The sequence below is a fragment of the Anolis sagrei genome, chromosome X, assembly GCF_037176765.1.
Source record: "Anolis sagrei isolate rAnoSag1 chromosome X, rAnoSag1.mat, whole genome shotgun sequence".
In the NCBI taxonomy this organism is placed as follows: Eukaryota; Metazoa; Chordata; class Lepidosauria; order Squamata; family Dactyloidae; genus Anolis; species Anolis sagrei.
This window is the reverse complement of record NC_090034.1, coordinates 83,172,947-83,193,668: the sequence shown is the minus strand read 5'-3', so window position 1 is coordinate 83,193,668 and position 20,722 is coordinate 83,172,947. Positions and strand designations below refer to the sequence as shown.

At 43.2% G+C, this 20,722-nt stretch overlaps 1 protein-coding gene across 1 annotated transcript in view; it reads right to left on the bottom strand.

Annotated features, from left to right (window-relative positions):
* Nucleotides 1–20,722, bottom strand: part of LOC132781443 (uncharacterized) — a 67,244-nt gene that overhangs the window by 9,335 nt on the left and 37,187 nt on the right. Inside the window, exon 4 of the mRNA XM_067460747.1 lies at nucleotides 11,117–11,239. Coding sequence (XP_067316848.1) covers nucleotides 11,117–11,239 — 123 coding nt within the window. The remainder of the gene's footprint in view (nucleotides 1–11,116; nucleotides 11,240–20,722) is intronic.

Sequence of the window (20,722 nt, the reverse complement as noted above, 5' to 3'; positions counted from 1 at the left end):
TGGCTGCATCTATGGCAAGCATCCTCAGTCTCACAACCTCTGAGGATGCTTGCCATAGATGAAGGCGAAACGTCAGGAGAGAATGCCTCTAGAACAGTGGTTCTCAACCTTCTTCATGCCACGACCCCTTCATATAGTTCCTCATGTTGTGGTGACCCCCAACCAGAACATTATTTTTGTTGCTACTTCATAACTGAAATATTGCTACTGTTATGAATCGTCATGTAAATATTTGAAATGCAGGATGTATTTTCATTCACTGGACCAAATTTGGCATAAGTATCCGATACACCAAAATTTCAATACTGGTGGGGTTGATTTTGTCATTTGGGAGTTGTAGTTGCTGGAATTTATAGTTCGCCGTTATTCAAAGAGCATTCCAAACTCCACCAACAATGGAATTGAACCAAACTTGGCACACAGAACCCCCATGACCATCAGAAAATACTGGAAGGGTTTGGTGGGCACTGACCTTGAGTTTTGGAGTCGTAGTTCACCTACATCCAGAGAGTACTGTGGACTCAAACAATGATGACTCTGAACCAAACTTGGCACAAATACTCAATATGCCCACATGTGAACACTGGTGGAGTTTGGGGGAAATAGACCTTGACATTTGGCAGTTGTAGTTGTTGGAATTTATAGTTAACCTACAATCAAAGAGCATTCTGAGCCCCACCAGCGATAGAATTGGGCCAATCTTTCCACACAGAGCTCCCATGCACAACAGAAAATACTGTGTCTTTGGCTACCCCTCTGACACCCCCTCGCGACCCCCACAGGGGTCCCGACCCCCAGGTTGAGAAACGCTGCTCTAGAACATGGTCATATAGCCCGAAAAAACCTACAACAACCCAGTGATCCCGGCCATGAAAGCCTTCGACAAAATTCATGATGATTATTATTATTACTAATAGAATCATAGGATTGGAAGCGATCCCAAGGTTCATCCAGTCCAACTTGTTTCTGTCCTGCAGGAAAACACAATCCGATCCCTCTCGACAGACGGCCATCCAGCCTCTGCTTAAAGCCTCCAGAGAGTGAAACTCTACCGGATTCCGCTATTGAATACCTCTTCCAATCAAGAAGTTCTTCCTAATATTTAAGTTGGAGACAATGACAGCCAGGATTTATCATTTGAAATAACCCTGCTATTCACTGATGGTCTCCCATCCATGTCCCAACCAGTTCACCAGTCCAAGACTGTTGGAATTCAACCCCACACTGCTCAAGTCTGCAGGCCTCAATGAGGAACAGTTTAGTCTTCTCCATATCTCCTGTATGACAGTTCTACTGCAAGCGTTTTTAAATCTGACGTCTATCTTCTTACTAGTCATGTGCATTCGAGGCTTACCTTCATCTGTTTCATGTCCCGACTTTCGGTGGGGCCCCTGATTCGTTTCGTCTGAGCCTTCCGAAAACGGGAGGTGAGATATTGGGATTTTTTGTTGTTTTTGGGACCAAAGGATCTGTTTTCTTTTGACCCATTATTGGGCGGGGAGGACATTTCACCCGTAGGCCATAAGTGCCTGGGCCTATGGGTGCAAGCTTTGGACCTACGCACCCGGGCCTGGCGAAGCCTGGAGCTGAGAGCAAAGCAAGGCCTTGGCGCTTTGGGTCTACGTGCAAGCAATAGATCCAAAAAGCAGTCTTGGAGTCGGTACCCGCTCCCACCTGCCTTTTGTTTCGAGTCTATTTTCATTCCAAGAGGGGCCTTTCCGTTTCGTGCCATCCAAATGGATGGAACAAAACGGAAACACGAATCAAACGGATGGGACAAATTTCGTCCCCATGACAACTTCTTACACTTTTAATATGGAAGTATGTGCTGTGTGCTTTGAGATCTCTCTCTGCATGTGTGTCAGAGAGATATAGTGATTGATGTTTTCCCCTCAGAAGAGATGGGTGTTAGAGTAGCTCAAACCCAGTTCTTTATCTATTAAGAAATGTAGTTATTTATTATTATTGTAAACTAGCTGTCCCCTGCCACGCGTTGCTGTGTATATGTGTTTTTGTGTGTATATGTGCGTATATATTTGTGCATATGTGTATATATGTGGTTTTGCACATGCATTGTAATATATTTTTTTATTTTTTGGCTTTTAAAGTCTCTTCCGCTGTGTTTTCCAGTGTTTTATGAGTGATGGTCACTCGTTGGCCTGATATGTGCATTGTGTCCAAATTTGGTGTCAATTCGTCCAGTGGTTTTTGAGTTATGTTAATCCCACAAACGAACATTACATTTTTATTTATATAGATAAACCTTTTTTGTAGAATTTTTTTATAGGGGTTATTTGGGATTTTAGTATACTTTTTTGTTTCTTCTTTTTTCTCTTTTTTCTTTTTCTTTATTTCCTCACTTTCCTATACTTTATTGTTCTCACTCTTTCGTTGTAATCTATATAAAAATTAATAAAATTCTAATTATGATAAACCTTTTGTGATTTTTTAAAAGACTGGACTCTGCATGTTTGCCTCCTAAGCTCTAAATTCTATGAAGCAACATCCCACAGCACTTCACATTCTAATGCTTATTAGCTGATGCTCAGCTTTTGTATCCTGTTTTTGTTTTTGGATGCTCTGCTGTATTTTCGGGTAGTCTTTCCCTAACAAAGACTTGGTGCCTTGGGAATATTTAGGTCCAAAGTTGGGGCGGGGAGGATGAAAACTCCAACATCCAGAATCTAGCTAAAGGGATATCCTCGGGATCCCAACACTGCTGGCTTAGGATTCTGGATGTTGTAGTGCCCTCAAAAGTAAGGTCTTGAAGCTCTGCGATTCAATACAGCACAGGGGATATGAATCAGGGTGGATTCCCCATCTTTTTTACTGTTGCTGTAATACATCCTGCTTAAGCTGCGAATGGAGCCCATCCTTTTGGACTCAGTCTTTTTGGAGAGGGAAAGGAGGGAGACGAAGGGTTGAAACTAGAGTGAGAGTGGGCATTAGGGTTGTCAGGATTAGAGAAAAGGCAAAGGAAGCAGGGATATAATAAACCAGAGCTGGGATGCCTTGGCACAGGAGCCTCGGAGGCAGGAAATGGGGAGGGGAAGGAAGCAGGGTCACTTGAGGTCAGGGAAGCAGCTTGCAAGGATCCTGAGGTCGGCAGGAAGGCCTGGGAAAGAGGAAGAGGAAGCGGGGAGGGGGCTTATCTGCCGGAGCCACACTCGATGGGCTTCGGGTTGGGAAGCATGCATGCCAAAGCCAGAAAGCAAAGCACTCTGCTAGGAGAGATTGCAGGAAATGCTTTCCATCAAGTCTGGGCAAAGTCCGGCCTGTGACCTGCAGATGCTTCTCAATGGTTGGGGATTCAGATCTAAAAGGCAGCTTTCCCAACCCAATGGCAATTCTATCTTGCAGCGTTTGGGCTCAAAGGGAATGAAGGCACACCGGAGTCACCTATGTCTACCTATGGCGATCATAGGCATTGCATAGAGTATTTTTCAGGATGGTTTTCCCACTTCCTTCCTCCGAAATACAAGCAAGGGATTCATCGGCAATCAGTGTTTCTCAACCTGGGGGTCGGGACGCCTGGAGGGGTCGCGAGGGGGTGTCAGAGGGGTCACCAAAGACCACCAGAAAAGCCATTGAAATCCACAAACATGTGGACAATTTCAACAGAAAGGAAGAAACCATGAAAATGAACAAAATCTGGCTACCAGTATTAAAAAATTCTAAAATTGCAACAGCAAAAACAGCAGAGAGAAAAACAGGCAGGGACATCTAATCACCTTTCAAAAAGAGTTTGCTCCAGGCACTGTCAGCCCATTGTATGCTAATCAAGGTGGTCAGTTGAAAGATTCACACCCAGCCCAACTTACAAAAGCCCTTTGTCTCACCCTGGTCATTCCACAGATATATAAACCTCTTTTTTCCCAGCTCCAGCAGACCTCACCTCTGAGGATGCTTGCCATAGATGCAGGCGAAACGTCAGGAGAAATGCCTCTAGTACATGGCCATATAGCCCGAAAAAACCCACAAGAACTGACAGTATTTTCTGTTGGTCATGGAGGTTCTGTGTGGGAAGTTTGGCCCAATTCAATCCTTGGTAGGGTTCGAATGCTCTTTGATTGTAGGTGAACTATAAATCCTAGCAACTACAACTCCTAAATGTCAAGGTCTATTTCCCCAAACTCTACTAGTGTTTACATTTGGGCATACTGAGAATTCGTGCCAAGTTTGGTCCAGATCCATAATTGTTTGGGTCTCCAGTTCTCTCTGGATATAGGTAAACTACAACTCCCAAAACTCAAGGTCAGTGCCCACCAAACCCTTCCAGTACTTTCTGTTGGTCATGGGAATTCTGTGTGCCAAGTTTGATTCAGTTCCATCGTTGGTGGAGTTCAGAATGCTCTTTGATTGTAGGTGAACTATAAATCGTAGCAACTACAACTCTCAAATGTCAAGGTCTATTTCCCCCAAACTCTACTAGTGTTTACATTTGGGCAGACTGAGAATTCGTGCCAAGTTTGGTCCAGATCCATCATTGTTTGAGTCTACAGTTCTCTCTGGATGTAGGTAAACTACAACTCCCAAAACTCAAGGTCAGTGCCCACCAAAACCTTCCAGTACTTTCCGTTGGTCATGGGAATTCTGTGTGCCAAGTTTGATTCAGTTCCATCGTTGGTGGAGTTCAGAATGCTCTTTGATTGTAGGTGAGCTATAAATCCCAGCAACTACATCCCCCACAGGACAAAATCAATATCCTCCCCCAAACTGTTACTATTCATAACAGCAGCAAAATGAGTTGTGAAGTAGCAACGAAACTAATTTTATGGTTGGGGGTCACCATAACATGAGGAAGCGTATTAAGGGGTCGTAGCATTAGGAAGGTTGAGAACCACTGTTCTAGACTCTTCTTTTTGGACTGCCATTCCCAGCAGAACTGTTTGGGGCATACTGGGTCCAAAAAAGGCCCCTTTCTGCACTCTTTGGAAGCAACAGCATGCAGCATTTGTGATCAAATGGACCTGAGCTTGTGTGTCTACGTTTCTTCAAGTTGCCTATTATTGACATGGGTTTCAAAGGGTTTTCTTTGGCAAGGGAAGCTCAGAGGTGCTTTTGCCCATCCCTTCCTTCAAAACGTTGCCTCCAGCACCTGATGTTCATGGATGGTCTCCCATCCAAATACAAACTAGGTTAACCCGGCTTAGCTTCCAATAATATACGGGATTGGGTGCCTTTAAAGCAAGTGGTTCCCAAACTATTTTGTACATCGACGTTAATTTTCCATGGAACCCAAACTTTATCCTGGATTTGTTCCATTCAAAATATACATGCTTTGTTGATTCAAATATTCTCCCAATTTCCTTAGTTTTTGAGCAAATTTTACCTTGATATTTTGTGAATAATACCCCAATATACTAAACACTGTACAAGAAATATAACATTAAAAAAAGAAATGTGGAATCAACGTGAAAATCAACTACATAGGAATCTCTTGTTGTAAAACACTGAAAGCTATTGCCAATAACTACATAAAGGTAAAGGTTTCCCCTTGACATTAAGTCTAGTTGTGTCTGACTCTGGGGGTTTGTGCTCGCCTCCATTTTTAAGCCGAAGAGCCGACGTTGTCCATAGACGCCTCCAAGGCCATGTGGTCAACATGACTGTATGGAGAGCCGTTACCTTCCCGCAGAAGTAGTACCTATTTATCTACTCACATTTACATGTTTTCGAACTGCTAGGCTGACAAAAGCTGGGGCTAACAGTGGGAGCTCACCCCACTCCTCAGATTTGAACTGCCGACCTTTCAGCAGCTCAGTGGTTTAACCTGCTGCACCACCGTGGGCTATATACCTGATAGCAATAGTTTTAGCCCAGATAGCTAGGGTTTAAACTTTAAACTGTTCATTTTTAATGCTGTTAATATTTGATTCTAGTTTAATGTTTGTATGATTTTAGGTTTCAAATTGTATTGATTTTACTGTAAGATGCTCAAGTCTCTTTCTTAGAGAGGGAAAGTGGGGTATTAATATTAATAATAATAATAGCTATTATGGAGAGAAGAAGAAGAGGAGGAGGAGGAGGAATTAGAGAGACTGTAGTTAATTGGCCTCATGTAAATGTAATTTTAAATCTGTTTCACATTTTTGATTTCTAAGATTTTTAATGGTATCCACTTTCTGAATCCAGATTACCTGCTCTGAACTGGGTTAGATGAGTCCAACACTGCCATATAAATCAGTTCAAAGCCGCTAGGATGGATCTGCACTGTTATATAGACCAGTTTCTGAATCCAGATTATCTGCTTTGAACTGGATTATATGAATCTGCATTGCCATATATGAATCTATCGATTGATATCTATATGTTCAATATGGGGGATATCTATATATCTATATGCAGTCTATCTATTTATATGTTGGATATGAGGGATATCTATATATATATATATCTATATATCTATATATATTATGTATCCACCTATATCTATATGTGAGATATGGGGGATATCTGTTTATATCTACAGTATATCTATTCATCCATCCACCCATCTATATATGTTGGATATGGGGGATTATATGTAGCTATCTATAGTCTATATATCTCTCTATATATATACATATACTGTATATGTTGGATATGGTAAAAAGGTAAAGGTTTTCCCCTGACATTAAGTTCAGTCAAGTCCGACTCTGGGGGTTGGTGCTCATCTCCATTTCTAAGCCAAAGAGCCAGTGTTGTCCATAGACACCTCCAAGGTCATGTGGCCAGCATGACTGCATGGAGCGCCGTTACTTTCCCGCTGGAGTGGTACCTATTGATCTACTCACATTTGCATGTTATCGAACTGCTAGGCTGGCAGAAGCTGGGGCTAACAGTGGGAGCTCACGCCGCCCCCCAGATTCAAATCTGCTATCATGCAGTCAGCAAGTTCAGCAGCTCAGCGCTTTAACCCACTGTGCCACCAAAGTGTATATAATGTGTATATCTATATACACATTATATCTATCTATCCTATATGTTGGATATGGGGGGATATCTATATTCAGTCAAATTCTGTCAGATGATACATAGACAGACAGACAGAATTTGACTGTATATAGATATCCCCCCATATCCAACATATAGGATAGATAGATATAATGTGTATATAGATATACACATTATATACACTTTGGTGGCATATATCTATCTACCTATTTATATGTTGGATATGAGGGATATATATATATATATATATATATATATATAGAGAGAGAGAGAGAGAGAGAGAGAGAGAGAGAGAGAGAGAGAGAGCAGTCTATCTATATGTTGGATATGGGGGATATCAATCAGTCTGTCTCTCTATCATCTACCTATTTATATCTATATGTTGGATATGGGGGATATATATGTGTGTGTGTGTGTATTGGTCTGTCTATCTGTCTATCTATCTATCTATCTATCTATCTATCTATCTATCTATCTATCTAACTATCATCTAGCTATTTATATCTATATGTTGGCTATGGGGGATATATCCAACATATATATCAGTGTGTCTATCTATCTATCTATCTATCTATCTATCTATCTATCTATCTGTTGGATATGGGATATATATATAAATATATATATATTCAGTCAGTCAGTCAGTCTTTCTGTCTGTCTATCATCTAGCTATTTATATCTATATGTTGGAGATATATATATATATATATATATATATAGTCAGTCTTTCTTTCTGTCTGTCTGTCTGTCTATCTATCTATCTATCTATCTATCTATCTATCTGTCATCTATCTATTTATATCTATATGTTGGATATGGGGAATATCTATATACAGTCTGTCAGTCAGTCTGTCTGTCTGTCTGTCTGTCTGTCTGTCTGTCTATCTATCGATCTATCTATCTATCTATTGATCTATCTATCTATCTATCTATCTATCTATCTATCTATCTATCTATCTATCTATCTATCTATCTATCTATCATCTCCCCCATAGCCAACATGGATATGATTCAGAGGACTCAAACCCTGGATATGCATATGGATACGGGATATATCCAGCATGGATATGGGAGATCTATATTGTACACAAGTAGAGTAAGATCTGAATTCCAGTTGTTAGTCCCAAATAGAGTAGATGCGTTAAATCAACAGGAATCACCTGTCTGTTGCTCATTATTCCCCAACCAAACTCAGCAGTACTCTTTTGTGGTCTATGGGTGCATCTACACTGTGGAATTAATGCAGTTTGACACCACTTAAACTGCCATGGCTCAATGTTGTGCAATCCTCGGAGTTGTAGTTTTCCAAGGTCTCGAACCCCTTTGCCAAATAATGCTGGTGTCTAACCAAACTTCAACTCCCAGGAGCCCACTGCATTGAGACAAGGCAGGTCAAGTGGGGTCAAACTGCCTTAATCCTACAATGTAGATGCAACCCTAGGAAACAGATGTTTGGTTGGGTTAAACCAGGATAAAGATAGCTGCATGAGTGTGTCTAAAGCTAAGAATAGTTGGAGTGTGTCGAATTTCTGTTCTTTCTGGTCTTTCCAGCACAATCATGTTCCTTCCGTATCGGGAAATAGGTGCCCACAGCATGCATTTTTTTTTAAAGCAACCCAAAGTCACATCCCCTTTTCATGTGTTTGAAATGTTTCGGAGGCACTTTTGCTGATGGAAGCCGTCTTGCGTCATTGTGGGGACTCCCTGCTTTGCACATAAAGGGAGTGACATCACTGACCCCAAGGAACGTAATGGAAAAAAGGCCTCCTCTGCAGGAAGTGATGCGGGGAAGTCTCCCAACTGCAAGAAGTGTTGCCAGGACTGCATTTGCCAACAAAATGTCACAATTCTGTTCTGGGGACGAAAAAAGTTGTGGCCCATTCTTTGTGTTGAAATAGGAGAAAGTTCAAGGTGATTCTGACCAAACCAGCGTGTCCTATCCACTGTTTGGAGTCCCTACCAGAGTAGAACCATCACAGCACAGAATGGACCCATTTGTGGGCTTCTTATAGGCTTCCGGATTGACTCCAAATGATATGGATGCTATCAGGTGCTTTCCTTGGGTTGCTATTGCCATCCACTGAGGTTGGATGTGCACTGGCATATAACCCAGTTTCTGGATCCAGATTATCTGATTTGAACTGGATTATATGAGTCTACACTGCCATATAATGTGGTTTATGAATCTTATGCCCCCGGTGGCGCAGTGAGTTAAAGCACTGAGCTGCTGAGCTTGTTGATCAAAAGGTCGCAGGTTCAATTCTGGGGAGCGGCGTGAGCTTCCGCTGTCAGCCCTAGCTTCTGCCAACCTAGCAGTTCGAAAACATGCAAATGTGAGTAGATCAATAGGTACCACTCCAGTGGGAAGGTAACGGCGCTCCATGCAGTCATGCTGGCCACATGACCTTGGAGGTGTCTACGGACAACGCTGGCTCTTCGGCTTAGAAATGGAGATGAGCACCACACCCCAGAGTCAGACATGACTGGACTTAATGTCAGGGGACTACCTTTTACCTATGAATCTTGATTATCGTCTTTATACTGGATTATATGCTTCTACATGGCTGTATAATACAGATTATCTGATTTGAACTGGAGTATATGAGTCTACCCTGCCATATAATGCGGTTTATTAATCCAGATTATTAGCTTTGAACTGGAGTATATGCTTCTACGCTGCTGTATAATGCATATTATCTGTTTTGAACTGGATTATATGAGTCTACACAGCCATGTAATCCAGTTTCTGAATTCAGATTACCTGCTTTGAACTGGATTATATGAGTCAACACTACTGTGTAATCTGGTTTCTGAATACAGATTATCTGCTTTAAATTGTATTATATTAGTCTGCTCTGCCATATAATCCAGTTTCTGAATCCAGATTATCTGGTTTGAATTGGATTATATCAGTCTACACTGCCATATGATCCAGTTTCTGAATCCAGATTACCTGCTTTGAATTGGATTATATGAGTCTACACTACTGTGTAATCTAGTTTCTGAATCCATATTATCTGCTTTGAATTGGATTATACGGGTCTACACAGCCATATAATCCAGTTTCTGAATCCAGATTATCTGGTTTGAATTGGATTATATCAGTCTACACTGCCATATGATCCAGTTTCTGAATCCAGATTACCTGCTTTGAATTGGATTATATGAGTCTACACTACTGTGTAATCTAGTTTCTGAATCCATATTATCTGCTTTGAATTGGATTATACGGGTCTACACAGCCATATAATCCAGTTTCTGAATCCAGATTATCTGGTTTGAATTGGATTATATGAGTCTACAATGCCATATAATCCAGTTTCTGAATCCAGATTACCTGCATTGAACTGGATTATATGAGTCTACACTACTGTGTAATCTAGTTTCTGAATCCAGATTATATGCTTTGAATTGTAATATAGGAGTCTACACTGCCATATAATCCAGTTTCTGAATCCAGATTATCTGCTTTGAATTGGATTATATGAGTCTACAGTGCCATATAATCCAGTTTCTGAATTCATATTACCTGCTTTGAACCGGATTATATGAGTCTACACTACTGTGTAATCTGGTTTCTAAAACCAGGTTATCTGCTTTGAATTGTATTATATGACTCTACACTGCCATATAATCCAGTTTCTGAATCCAGAGCATCTGCATTGAATAGGATTATATGAGTCCACACTGCCACATAATTCAGTTCAAAGCAGATAACCTGGGTTCAGAAACTGGATTGTGTGTCAGTGTAGAAGGGGCCTGAGGCCGATTGGGGATTCGAACCCAGATTTCTAGAGTCCTACCGTGAGTCTACATTACAGCATGATTGTGGTTTGACTCCATTTCCACTCTCTGAATAAAAAGATGAATAAATGAATGCAGATTATACAGAGAGATTAAAAAAAAGACAAAGAGAAAAGGAAGCGGAGGCCAATTATATTCTCGGAGAGTGCGTCAACACTGTTGAATGAATGCAGTTTGACACCACTTGAACTGTCAGGGATGGAAATATGGGAGTTTGGAGAGGCAGCAGCATTCTTTTGCAAACTTCCAGCATTTCATAGCACAGCCCTGACAGTTCAAGTGGTGTCAAACTGCATTAATTCTGCAGTGTGGACGCACTCTTAGCATTGCAAGGGGGACGGTTGTAATTGAATGCAATACAGCACTTTCCACTTACCTGTGGATTCTCATGCATGGCCCTTGGGGAAGAGTTCAGAAGCTCAGATGTGTGACACGGCGGCTTCGCTGGGTTCTCTTGCCCAGGTAATGGTGATTCAGGTATTGCCAGCGGTTTTTCCATCTGCAAAAGGGGAGGTAAAAGAAATGAAAGGATGGCCAAAGGGACAAGGAAAGAGGGTGGGTTTATCTCCCCTGGAGGCCATGCAGACCCAGTGGGTGACTTTGGGTAAAGTCCCACTTTCTCAGCCTCAGAGGAAGGCCAAGGGCAACCTCTTCTCAATGAATCTTGCCAGGAAAACAAGTCTACAAGTCAGACTCTACTTGAAAAGACGAGGCCCAGGGTCAAGTCATATAAACAAATGGGTGAACTGACCACACTCTCTCAACCTTGAAGGAAGGCAAAGGTGGACCTCTTTGGAAAACATCTTAGCAAGAAGATCAGGAATTCGTTAAAGGCACACGCCAAGAACAAACCTGAGTTGCTGCTGTCATCAAAGAGCTTAAAAAGGCAGAGGAGCATTGTTTCCATAAGTAAGTTGGCAACTCTAATTAGTTCTGTGTAACATATTAATTAAAGGCCCACGACAGGAACTAGCCTGAGTTGCTGCTCTCACCAAGGAGCTTAAAGGCGGAGGAGCAATATTCCATAAGTAAGTTGGCAACTCTAATCAGTACTGTGTAACAGATTAATTAAAGGCACAGAACAAGAACAAGCCTAAGTTGCTGCTATCACCAAGGAGCTTAAAGGCAGAGGAGGAATATTCCATAAGTAAGTTGGCAACTCTAATTGGTTCTGTGTAACATATTAAAGGCACAGAACAAGAACAAGCCTGAGTTGCTGCTATCACCAAGGAGCTTAAAGGCAGAGGAGCAATGTTTCCATAAGTAAATTGGCACCTCTAATCGGTTCTGTGTAACAGCTTAATTAAAGGCACACAACAAGAACAAGCCTAAGTTGCTGCTGTCACCAATGAGCTTAAAAGCAGAGGAGCAATATTCCATAAGTAAGTTGGCAACTATAATCTGTTCTGTGTAACATATTAAAGGCACACAGTAAGAACAAGCCTGAGTTGCTGCTGTCACCAATAAATAATGACAACAATGACACTTCCCAATGTTCTTCCAAAAGTGATATTTTCAAAGACGAACGTGTCTCCATCTCTAGTTGCTCTTTAGCAGAGATAAAGTACTTTGCAAAACCACAACTCCCATTATTTCTTAGTACTGAGCCATGGGAGTAAAAGCAGGGTCAAGCTGCATTCATTCTACAGTGTAGACCAGGCATGGGCAAATTTGGGCCCTCCCACCATTCCTAACAGCCTCAGCCCCTTCCTTAAGTGGCTGAGGGGGGAAAGGAAAGGGCTTGAGCCTGTTGGGAATTGTGGGAGTTGCAGTACAAAACAACTGGAGGGCACAAGTTTGCCCATGCCTGGTGTAGACGCACCTTAAAGGTTAAGAAAAAGCAACAGAAGACCAAGAGCATTTCAAAGGCAATTATGCAAGAATAATGGGAATGGCTCATTTTGTCTTGAAGCAGAACAATGACTAGCAGAGGCATATTATTCTGAACCAGAGACGCCTCCATTTCTGGTTTGCCTCCACCTGTCTGATCTGGAGCAGGTTCAATGTGCATAGCCAAAGTTTTCCGTGTTTGTTTTGGTGGGGCTTGTTAACGCCATGGTTTTATAGCCATAATTCTTGGCCCTGGTTTCTGCTTTGCATTTCAGCCAAATCATGCCCTTGGCCCAAGGTTGATGTGCCTCAAAGTCATTCCCGACTTACCGTATTTTCTTGAGTCTCACGCGCCATCAAATTACATAGTATTGATCCCTGGACATTTAATTAGAGACGAGCCATTGAAATCCACATGCATGTGGACAATTTCAACAGAAAGGAAGAAACCATGAAAATGAACAAAATCTGGCTAACAGTATTAAAAAACTCAAAAATTACAACAGCAAAACAACAGAGAGGAAACAGACAGGCACATAAAATCACTCTCAACAAAAGATTCCCCCAGGCCCTTCCAAGCCATTGAATGCTAATCAAGGTGATCAGCTGAAACATTCACAGCTAGCCCCAGCAGACAAAAGTCCTTTGTCTCACCCTGGTCATTCCACAGATATATAAACCCATTTTTCCTACTTCCAACAGACCTCACTACCTCTGAGGATGCTTGCCATAGATGCAGGCGAAACGTCAGGAGAAAAATAAATTGCCTCCAGAACATGGCCATATAGCCCGGAAAAACCTACAACAACCCAGTGATTCCGGCCATGAAAGCCTTCGACAATACACACTGACATTTGTTCGTTTGTCTTCCCAAGAGATTTGCAGGATTTTCTGTAGGCAGCGCTGATGGAATTGTTCCAGGAGTTGCATGTGACGTCTGTAGACAGTCCACATCTCGCAGGCGTATAGCAGGGTTGGGAGGACAATAGCTTTATAAACAAGCACCTTGGCACCCTTACGGATGTCTTGATCCTCAAACACTCTCTGCTTCATTTGGAAAAAAGCTGCACTCGCAGAGCTCAGGCGGTGTTGTATTTCAGTGTCAATGTTGACTTTTATGGAGAGGTGGCTGCTAAGGTAGCGGAAATGATCAACATTTTCTAATGTTACACCATTAAGCTGTATTTCTGGCATTGGAGAGGCGTTGGCTGGTGAGTGCTGGAAGAGTACTTTGGTTTTCTCAATGTTCAATGACAGGCCGAGCTTCTTGTATGCTTCTGCGAAGGTGTTTAGAGTGGCTTGTATGTCTTCTTCTGAATGCGCACAGACGATGTTGTCATCTGCATATTGGAGTTCTATAACAAATGTTGTTGCAACCTTGGTTTTGGCTTTCAGTCTGCTGAGGTTAAATAGCTTGCAGTCTATTCATTAGATGATTTCCACTCTGGTGGGAAGCTTCCTGTCAACAAGATGAAGTATCATAGCGATGAAGGAGTATAAAGTTGGGGCAATAACACATCCCTGTTTGACACCTGATTCCACCTTAAATGGGTCACTTTGGGAGCCATCGCTGTCCAAAACTGTTGTCATCATGGAGGAGCCGCAGGATGTTCACAAATTTGTTAGGGCACCCAATTTTTTGGAGGATGGTCCAGAGAGCGCTGCAATTCACTGTGTCGAATGCCTTTGCACGGTCAATGAATGCCATATAGGAGGACTATCCTACTTGGACAACGAGGGAATGCCTAAGTAAGTAAGTAAGTAAGTAAGTATTGTTGTTTGTTGTTGCTGTTGATGATGAAATCTGGCCTTCCAAAGTCCTAGTCTGAACACTCAAAGCCACTGCACTGCTTTCAGGGTTCGTTCGGCCAGGGTTTGCTTCCCTCCGAGAGTGTGATTTGCTTTTGTTTCCTTTTGGAGTCATCTTGCTCTTGAGAAATCTGGTTGAATTGGGGTTGGACTGGACGACCTGCATGTTGAATTGGGGTTGGACTGGATGACCTGCATGTTGAATTGGGGTTGGACTGGATGACCTGCATGTTGAATTGGGGTTGGACTGGATGACCTGCATGTTGAATTGGGGTTGGATTGGATGAACTCTAGGGACCCCTTCCAACTTTAGGATTCTGTGATTCTGTGTCAAGAGGAACAAGAGTCATAGAATCATAGAATCATAGAGTTGGAAGAGACCTCATGGGCCATCCAGTCCAACCCCAATTCAACATGCAGGTCATCCAGTCCAACCCCAATTCAACATGCAGGCCAAGAGGCAGGAAAATTGCATTCAAAGCACCCCCGACAGATGGCTGTACAAACTCTGTTTAAAAGCTTCCAAAGAAGGAGCCTCTACCACACTCCGGGGCAGAGAGTTCCACTGCCGAACAGCTCTCACAGTCAGAAAGTTATTCCTAATGTTCAGATGAAATCTTCTTTCTTATCGTTTGAAGCCATTGTTCCATGTCCTAGTCTCCAGAGCAGCAGAAAACAAGTTTGCTTCTTCCTCCCTATGACTTCCTCTCACATATTTATACGTGGCTATCATTATTTATTTATTTATTTATTTATTTATTTATTTATTTGCAGTATTTATATACCACCTTTCTCACCCCTCTCATGTCTCCTCTCAGCCTTCTCTTCTTCAGGCTAAACATGCCCAGCTCTTTAAGCCGCTCCTCACAGGGCTTGTTCTCCAGACCCTTGAACATTTTAGTTGCCCTCCTCTTGACACATTCCAGCTTGTCAATATCTCTCTTCAATTGTGGTGCCCAGAATTGGACACAATATTCCAAGTGTGGCCTAACAAAGGCAGAATAGAGGGGTAGCATGTCTTCCCTGGATTTAGCCACTATACTCCTATGCGTGGTACCGCAGTTAAGAAGACCAATGCGACTGGGCCTTCTTGCATGATTGAAATGGGGTTGGACTAGATGACGTCTAAGGGTCCCTTCCAACTTTAGGATTCTGTGATTCTGTGTCAAGAGGAACAGGAGTCAATGGCATGGTGCCACATTAAGAAGACAATGTGACTGGGCTTTCTTGCATGGTTGAAATGGGGTTGGACTGGATGACCTCTAGGGATCCCTTCCCATTCCATAGGGGAAGTGTGCTTCTCCAGGGCAGTGCGGTGGGGCTTCTCCCTCCCCAGGGTTTGCCATTGGCTCTGTTTCCTAACTGGAGAAAGCCGAAAGAGGTGGCAAAGAAGAAGTATTTATAGGCCGCGCCAGGCTTAGCGGAGCCCCCTCTGTGTGCAGGCCTCTCCCCCTGGGGCCCATCTGCTGCTCTTTGAGCCACGCTGTGGCAGCCCTGTCATTCACTCAAGAGGGGCCATCTGCTCTCTGGGGCTGGCCTTTGTGCTCCTCTTCTGGGGCTGCCTCTCCTTGGGCCCCCAAAGCCTTTGCCCCAACAGGTACCCATGTGCATAAGAGAGCATGGCTATTCCTTTAGCTGCGCCTCTATTTCAGGCAGAAGGAACAACATGTCCCACTGTCCCCTATCCCTAGGAACAGGAGGACTTTGGTAGGATGGCTAAGCTGAGGATCTCCATTCTACACCTTTCCTTTTTGCTTGTGACATCGTTATGGGATTCCATGCACCCTTCTGATGGTCCCAGTTCATCAGGAAGTGTCCTCATTAATCCTCTATTTATACAATGTATGCAGAACACAGAATCCTAGAGTTGGAAGAGAACTGTACCCCCTAAAGGCCAACCAGTCCTATCTTCTTGTATCAAACAAAAAGGCACCATCAAAGCCCTCTCGACATATGGGCATCCAGCCTCAGTTACAAATCCATATCCTAGTATCATAGATTAGAAGAGAGTGAGATCCTAAAGGCCATGCTTCTCCCAGGCAGGAAGACACCATCGGATTCACACATCTATCTACTCTATCTATCTATCCATCCTCCCATCTACTCTAGATCAATCGATCTATCTATCCATCCATCCACGATTCTATCTACCCTATTTATCTATCTATCTATCTATCTATCTATCTATCTATCTATCCACCCATCTACTCTAGATCCATCTAGCTATCCATTTATCTACCCATCCACCCACCCATCTATCTATCCCATCTATCTATCCCATCTATCTATCTATCCCATCTATCTATCTATCTATCTATCTATCTATCTATCTATCTATCTATCTATCTATCTATCCATCCTCCCACCCACCCACTCACTCACCCACTCTATCTACCCTATCTGTCTGTCTATCTATCTATCTATCTATCTATCTATCTATCCATCCACCCATCTACTGTAGACCCACCTATCTATCCATTCAGCCATCTATCTTGTCTGTCTGTCTGTCTATCTATCTATCCATCCATCCACTCACTCACCCACTCTATCTACCCTATCTATCTATCTATCTATCTATCTATCCACCCATCTACTCTAGACCCACCTATCTATCCATTCAGCCATCTATCTAGCCTGTCTGCCTGTCTGTCTGTCTGTCTATCTATCTATCTATCTATCTATCTATCTATCTATCTATCTATCTATCCACCCATCCACCCATCCACCCACCTATCTATCCTATCCATCTATCCATCCACCCACCCACTCTATCTACCCTATCTATCTATCTATCTATCTATCTATCTATCTATCTATCTATCTACACTATCTATCTATCTATCTATCTATCTATCTATCTATCTATCTATCTATCTATCTATCTATCCACCCATCTACTCTAGACCCACCTATCTATCCATTCAGCCATCTATCTAGCCTGTCTGTCTGTCTATCTATCTATCCACCCATCTACTCTAGCTACCCTATCCATCTACCTACCTATCTATCAAAGGCATGGGCAAACTTCGGCCCTCCAGGTGTTTTGGATGAACTCCCACAATTCCTTACTGTCTGTCTGTCTGTCTGTACATATCATCCATCTGTCTGTTTGTTTGATCTATCTATCTATCCATCTATCTATCCACCTACCCACCCACCCACCCACCTACCTACCTACCCACCCACCTATCTATCCTATCCATCTATCCATCCATCCACCCACCCACTCTATCTAGCCTATCTATCTAATCTATCTATCTATCTATCTATCTACACTATCTATCTATCCACCCATCTACTCTAGATCCATCTAGCTATCCATCCACCTATCTACCCACCCACCCATCCATCTATCTATCCCATCTATCTATTTTATTTATTTATTTCGTATACTTCTACCCCGCCCTTCTCAACCCCCGAGGGGGGACTCGGGGCGGCTTACAAAAAGGCACATCTTGGTGCCTACACAAATACAATAACATATAAAACCATCTATCTATCTATCTATCTATCTATCTATCTATCTATCCACCCATCTACTCTAGATCCACCTATCTATCCATTCAGCCATCTATCTAGCCTGTCTGTCTATCTATCTATCCACCCATCCACCCACCCATCTACTCTAGCTACCCTATCCATCTACCTATCTATCTATCAAAGGCATGGGCAAACTTCGGCCCTCCAGGTGTTTTGGACTAACTCCCACAATTCCTTACTGTCTGTCTATCCATCTGTCTGTTTGTCTGATCTATCTATCTATCTATCTATCTATCTATCTATCTATCTAACTATCTATCTATCTATCGATTGATATAAGTATCATTATACAATTCACACGGTCAATAATTTCCCAATACATCTGTTCTTAATCCTTTCTTTGTACAGCTGCTCTAGATCCCTCTAGAGTTTCTAAGTTTCATTTTGGGGTGGCAGGAATCCCAGAAACCTCCAAAGGTTGTTATAAACTACATCTTTTGGAAATTGCAGCTTTCCAAATAGCACAGTCGGGATGGATAGTCCCTCCCTCCTCAAAAAGGCACCTCTTTAAAGCACGAAAACAACAAGGAGGACCGAGATATAGGGAGAAGACAGATGGCGAAAGTGAAGCTCCCAAAGAGCAAGGAGGGGCTGCCAGTTTGGGTGGGGAGGGGGCTTCAAGGGGGGTTTTATGAATGGAATGGGGTTTCTGTTTGCTCCCTGGCCCCCCTCCCCTGCCCCAAGCTTGGCGGCTGACCATCAGACCGTCTGGCCACCTGTTCCATGGCTTTATTCTTAGGTCCTTCTCCTATCGGCCAAACAGCTAATTCTGGCAAGTCGCCCCAAATCATAAAAATAGACCCCCTCCCCATCATTGCCACCATATCCCTGCTTTCTAGTGCCTGGGAGGAGTGATAACAACCAACTTGAAAGCGGCTGGTGACTTGAAGTTAAATGGTGCATCCGCTCCGGACTTTAGTCCAAACTGTCAAGGAGCCAGTGTTGAAGACCAGCCCCAAAGCAATGTCTGCCCTCTGATTTCGGCATCTTGGATGTCTTGAAATCCACAACAAGTTTGCTACACATCGACAAGGCAGAAAGAGGAAATCTATACAAGACCATTGCACTATTTTATCTGATATACCATATTTGGAATTTGGTGAAGTGCCAAAAAAGTGACCTCTCGCCAATATTAGGAGGAATGTGATGAGGGTCGGAGCTGTTCAACAGTGTTCAATGCAGCCTGGGACTCTGGTGGAGTCTCCTTCCTTCTCTGGAGGTTTCTAAGCAGAGGCTGGATGGGCCTCTGTCAGGAGGGCTTGGATTCGTCTTCCTGCCTAGGAGAAGGGTTGGACTGGATGGCTCTTGGAGGTCCCTTCCAACTCTAGGATAGATTGCCAGGGAGCCCCATGGTGTCTCTATCTGGAGGTTTTCAAGCAGACGCTGAATGACCACCAGTCAGGAGTGCTTTGATTGTGTCTTCCTGCTTGAAAGAATGGAGTTGGACGACCATTGAGAGCTCTCTTCCAACTCTCGGATTCTATGGAAGTCTTTTAAGCAGAGGCTGGATGGCCATCTGTTGGGAGGGATTTGATTGTGTCTTCCTGCCTGAAAGAATGGGGTTGGAAGCCCATTGAGGGCTCTCTTCAAACTCTAGGAATTTATGGAAGTCTTTAATCAGAGCTGTGATGGCCATCTGTCAGGAAGGATTTGATTGTGCCTTCCTGCCTGAAAGAATGTGATTGGATAGCCATTGAGGGCTCTCTTCCAACTCTAGGATTCTATGGAAGTCTTTGAAGCAGAGGCTGGACGGCCATCTGTTGGGAGAGATTTGATTGTGACCTGCCTGAAAGAATGGAATTGGATCGTCATTGAGGGCTCTCTTCAAACTCTAGGATTCTATGGAAGTCTTTAAGCAGAGGTGCAATGGCCATCTGTCAGGAAGGATTTGATTGTGTCTTCCTGTCCGGATGAATGGGGTTGGAGGGCCATTGAGGACACTCTTCCATCTCTAAGGTTTTATAGAAGCAGAGGCTGGAAGGCCACCTGTTGGGAGGGATTTGATTGCGTCTTCCTGTCTGAAAGAATGGGGTTGGATGGCCATTGAGGGCTCTTTCCCAACTCTAGGATTCTATGGAAGTCTTTTAAGCAGAGGCTGGACGGCCATCTGCTGGGAGGGATTTGATTGTGCCTTCCTGCCTGAAAGAATGTGCTTGGATAGCCATTGAGGGCTCTCTTCCAACTCTAGGATTCTACGGAAGTCTTTATGCAGAGTCTTTATCCATCTGTTGGGAGAGATTTGATTGTGTCTTCCTAGAATCATAGAATCAAAGAGTTGGAAGAGACCTCATGGGCCATCCAGTCCAACCCCCTGCCAGGAAGCAGGAATATTGCATTCAAATCACCCCTGACAGATGGCCATCCAGCCTCTGTTTAAAAGCTTCCAAAGAAGGAGCCTCCACCACACTCCGGGGCAGAGAGTTCCACTGCTGAACGGCTCTCACAGTCAGGAAGTTCTTCCTCTTGTTCAGATGGAATCTCCTCTCTTGTAGTTTGAAGCCATTGTTCCGCGTCCTAGTCTCCAGGGAAGCAGAAAACAAGCTTGCTCCCTCCTCCCTGTGGCTTCCTCTCACATATTTATACATGGCTATCATATCCCCTCTCAGCCTTCTCTTCTTCAGGCTAAAGATGCCCAGCTCCTTAAGCCGCTCCTCATAGGGCTTGTTCTCCAGACCTTTTATCATTTTAGTCGCTCTCCTCTGGACACACTCCAGCCTGTCAACATCTCTCTTTCCTGCCTGAAAGAATGGGATTGGATGGCCACTGAGGACTTTGTTCCATCTCTAGGATTCTATGGAAGCAG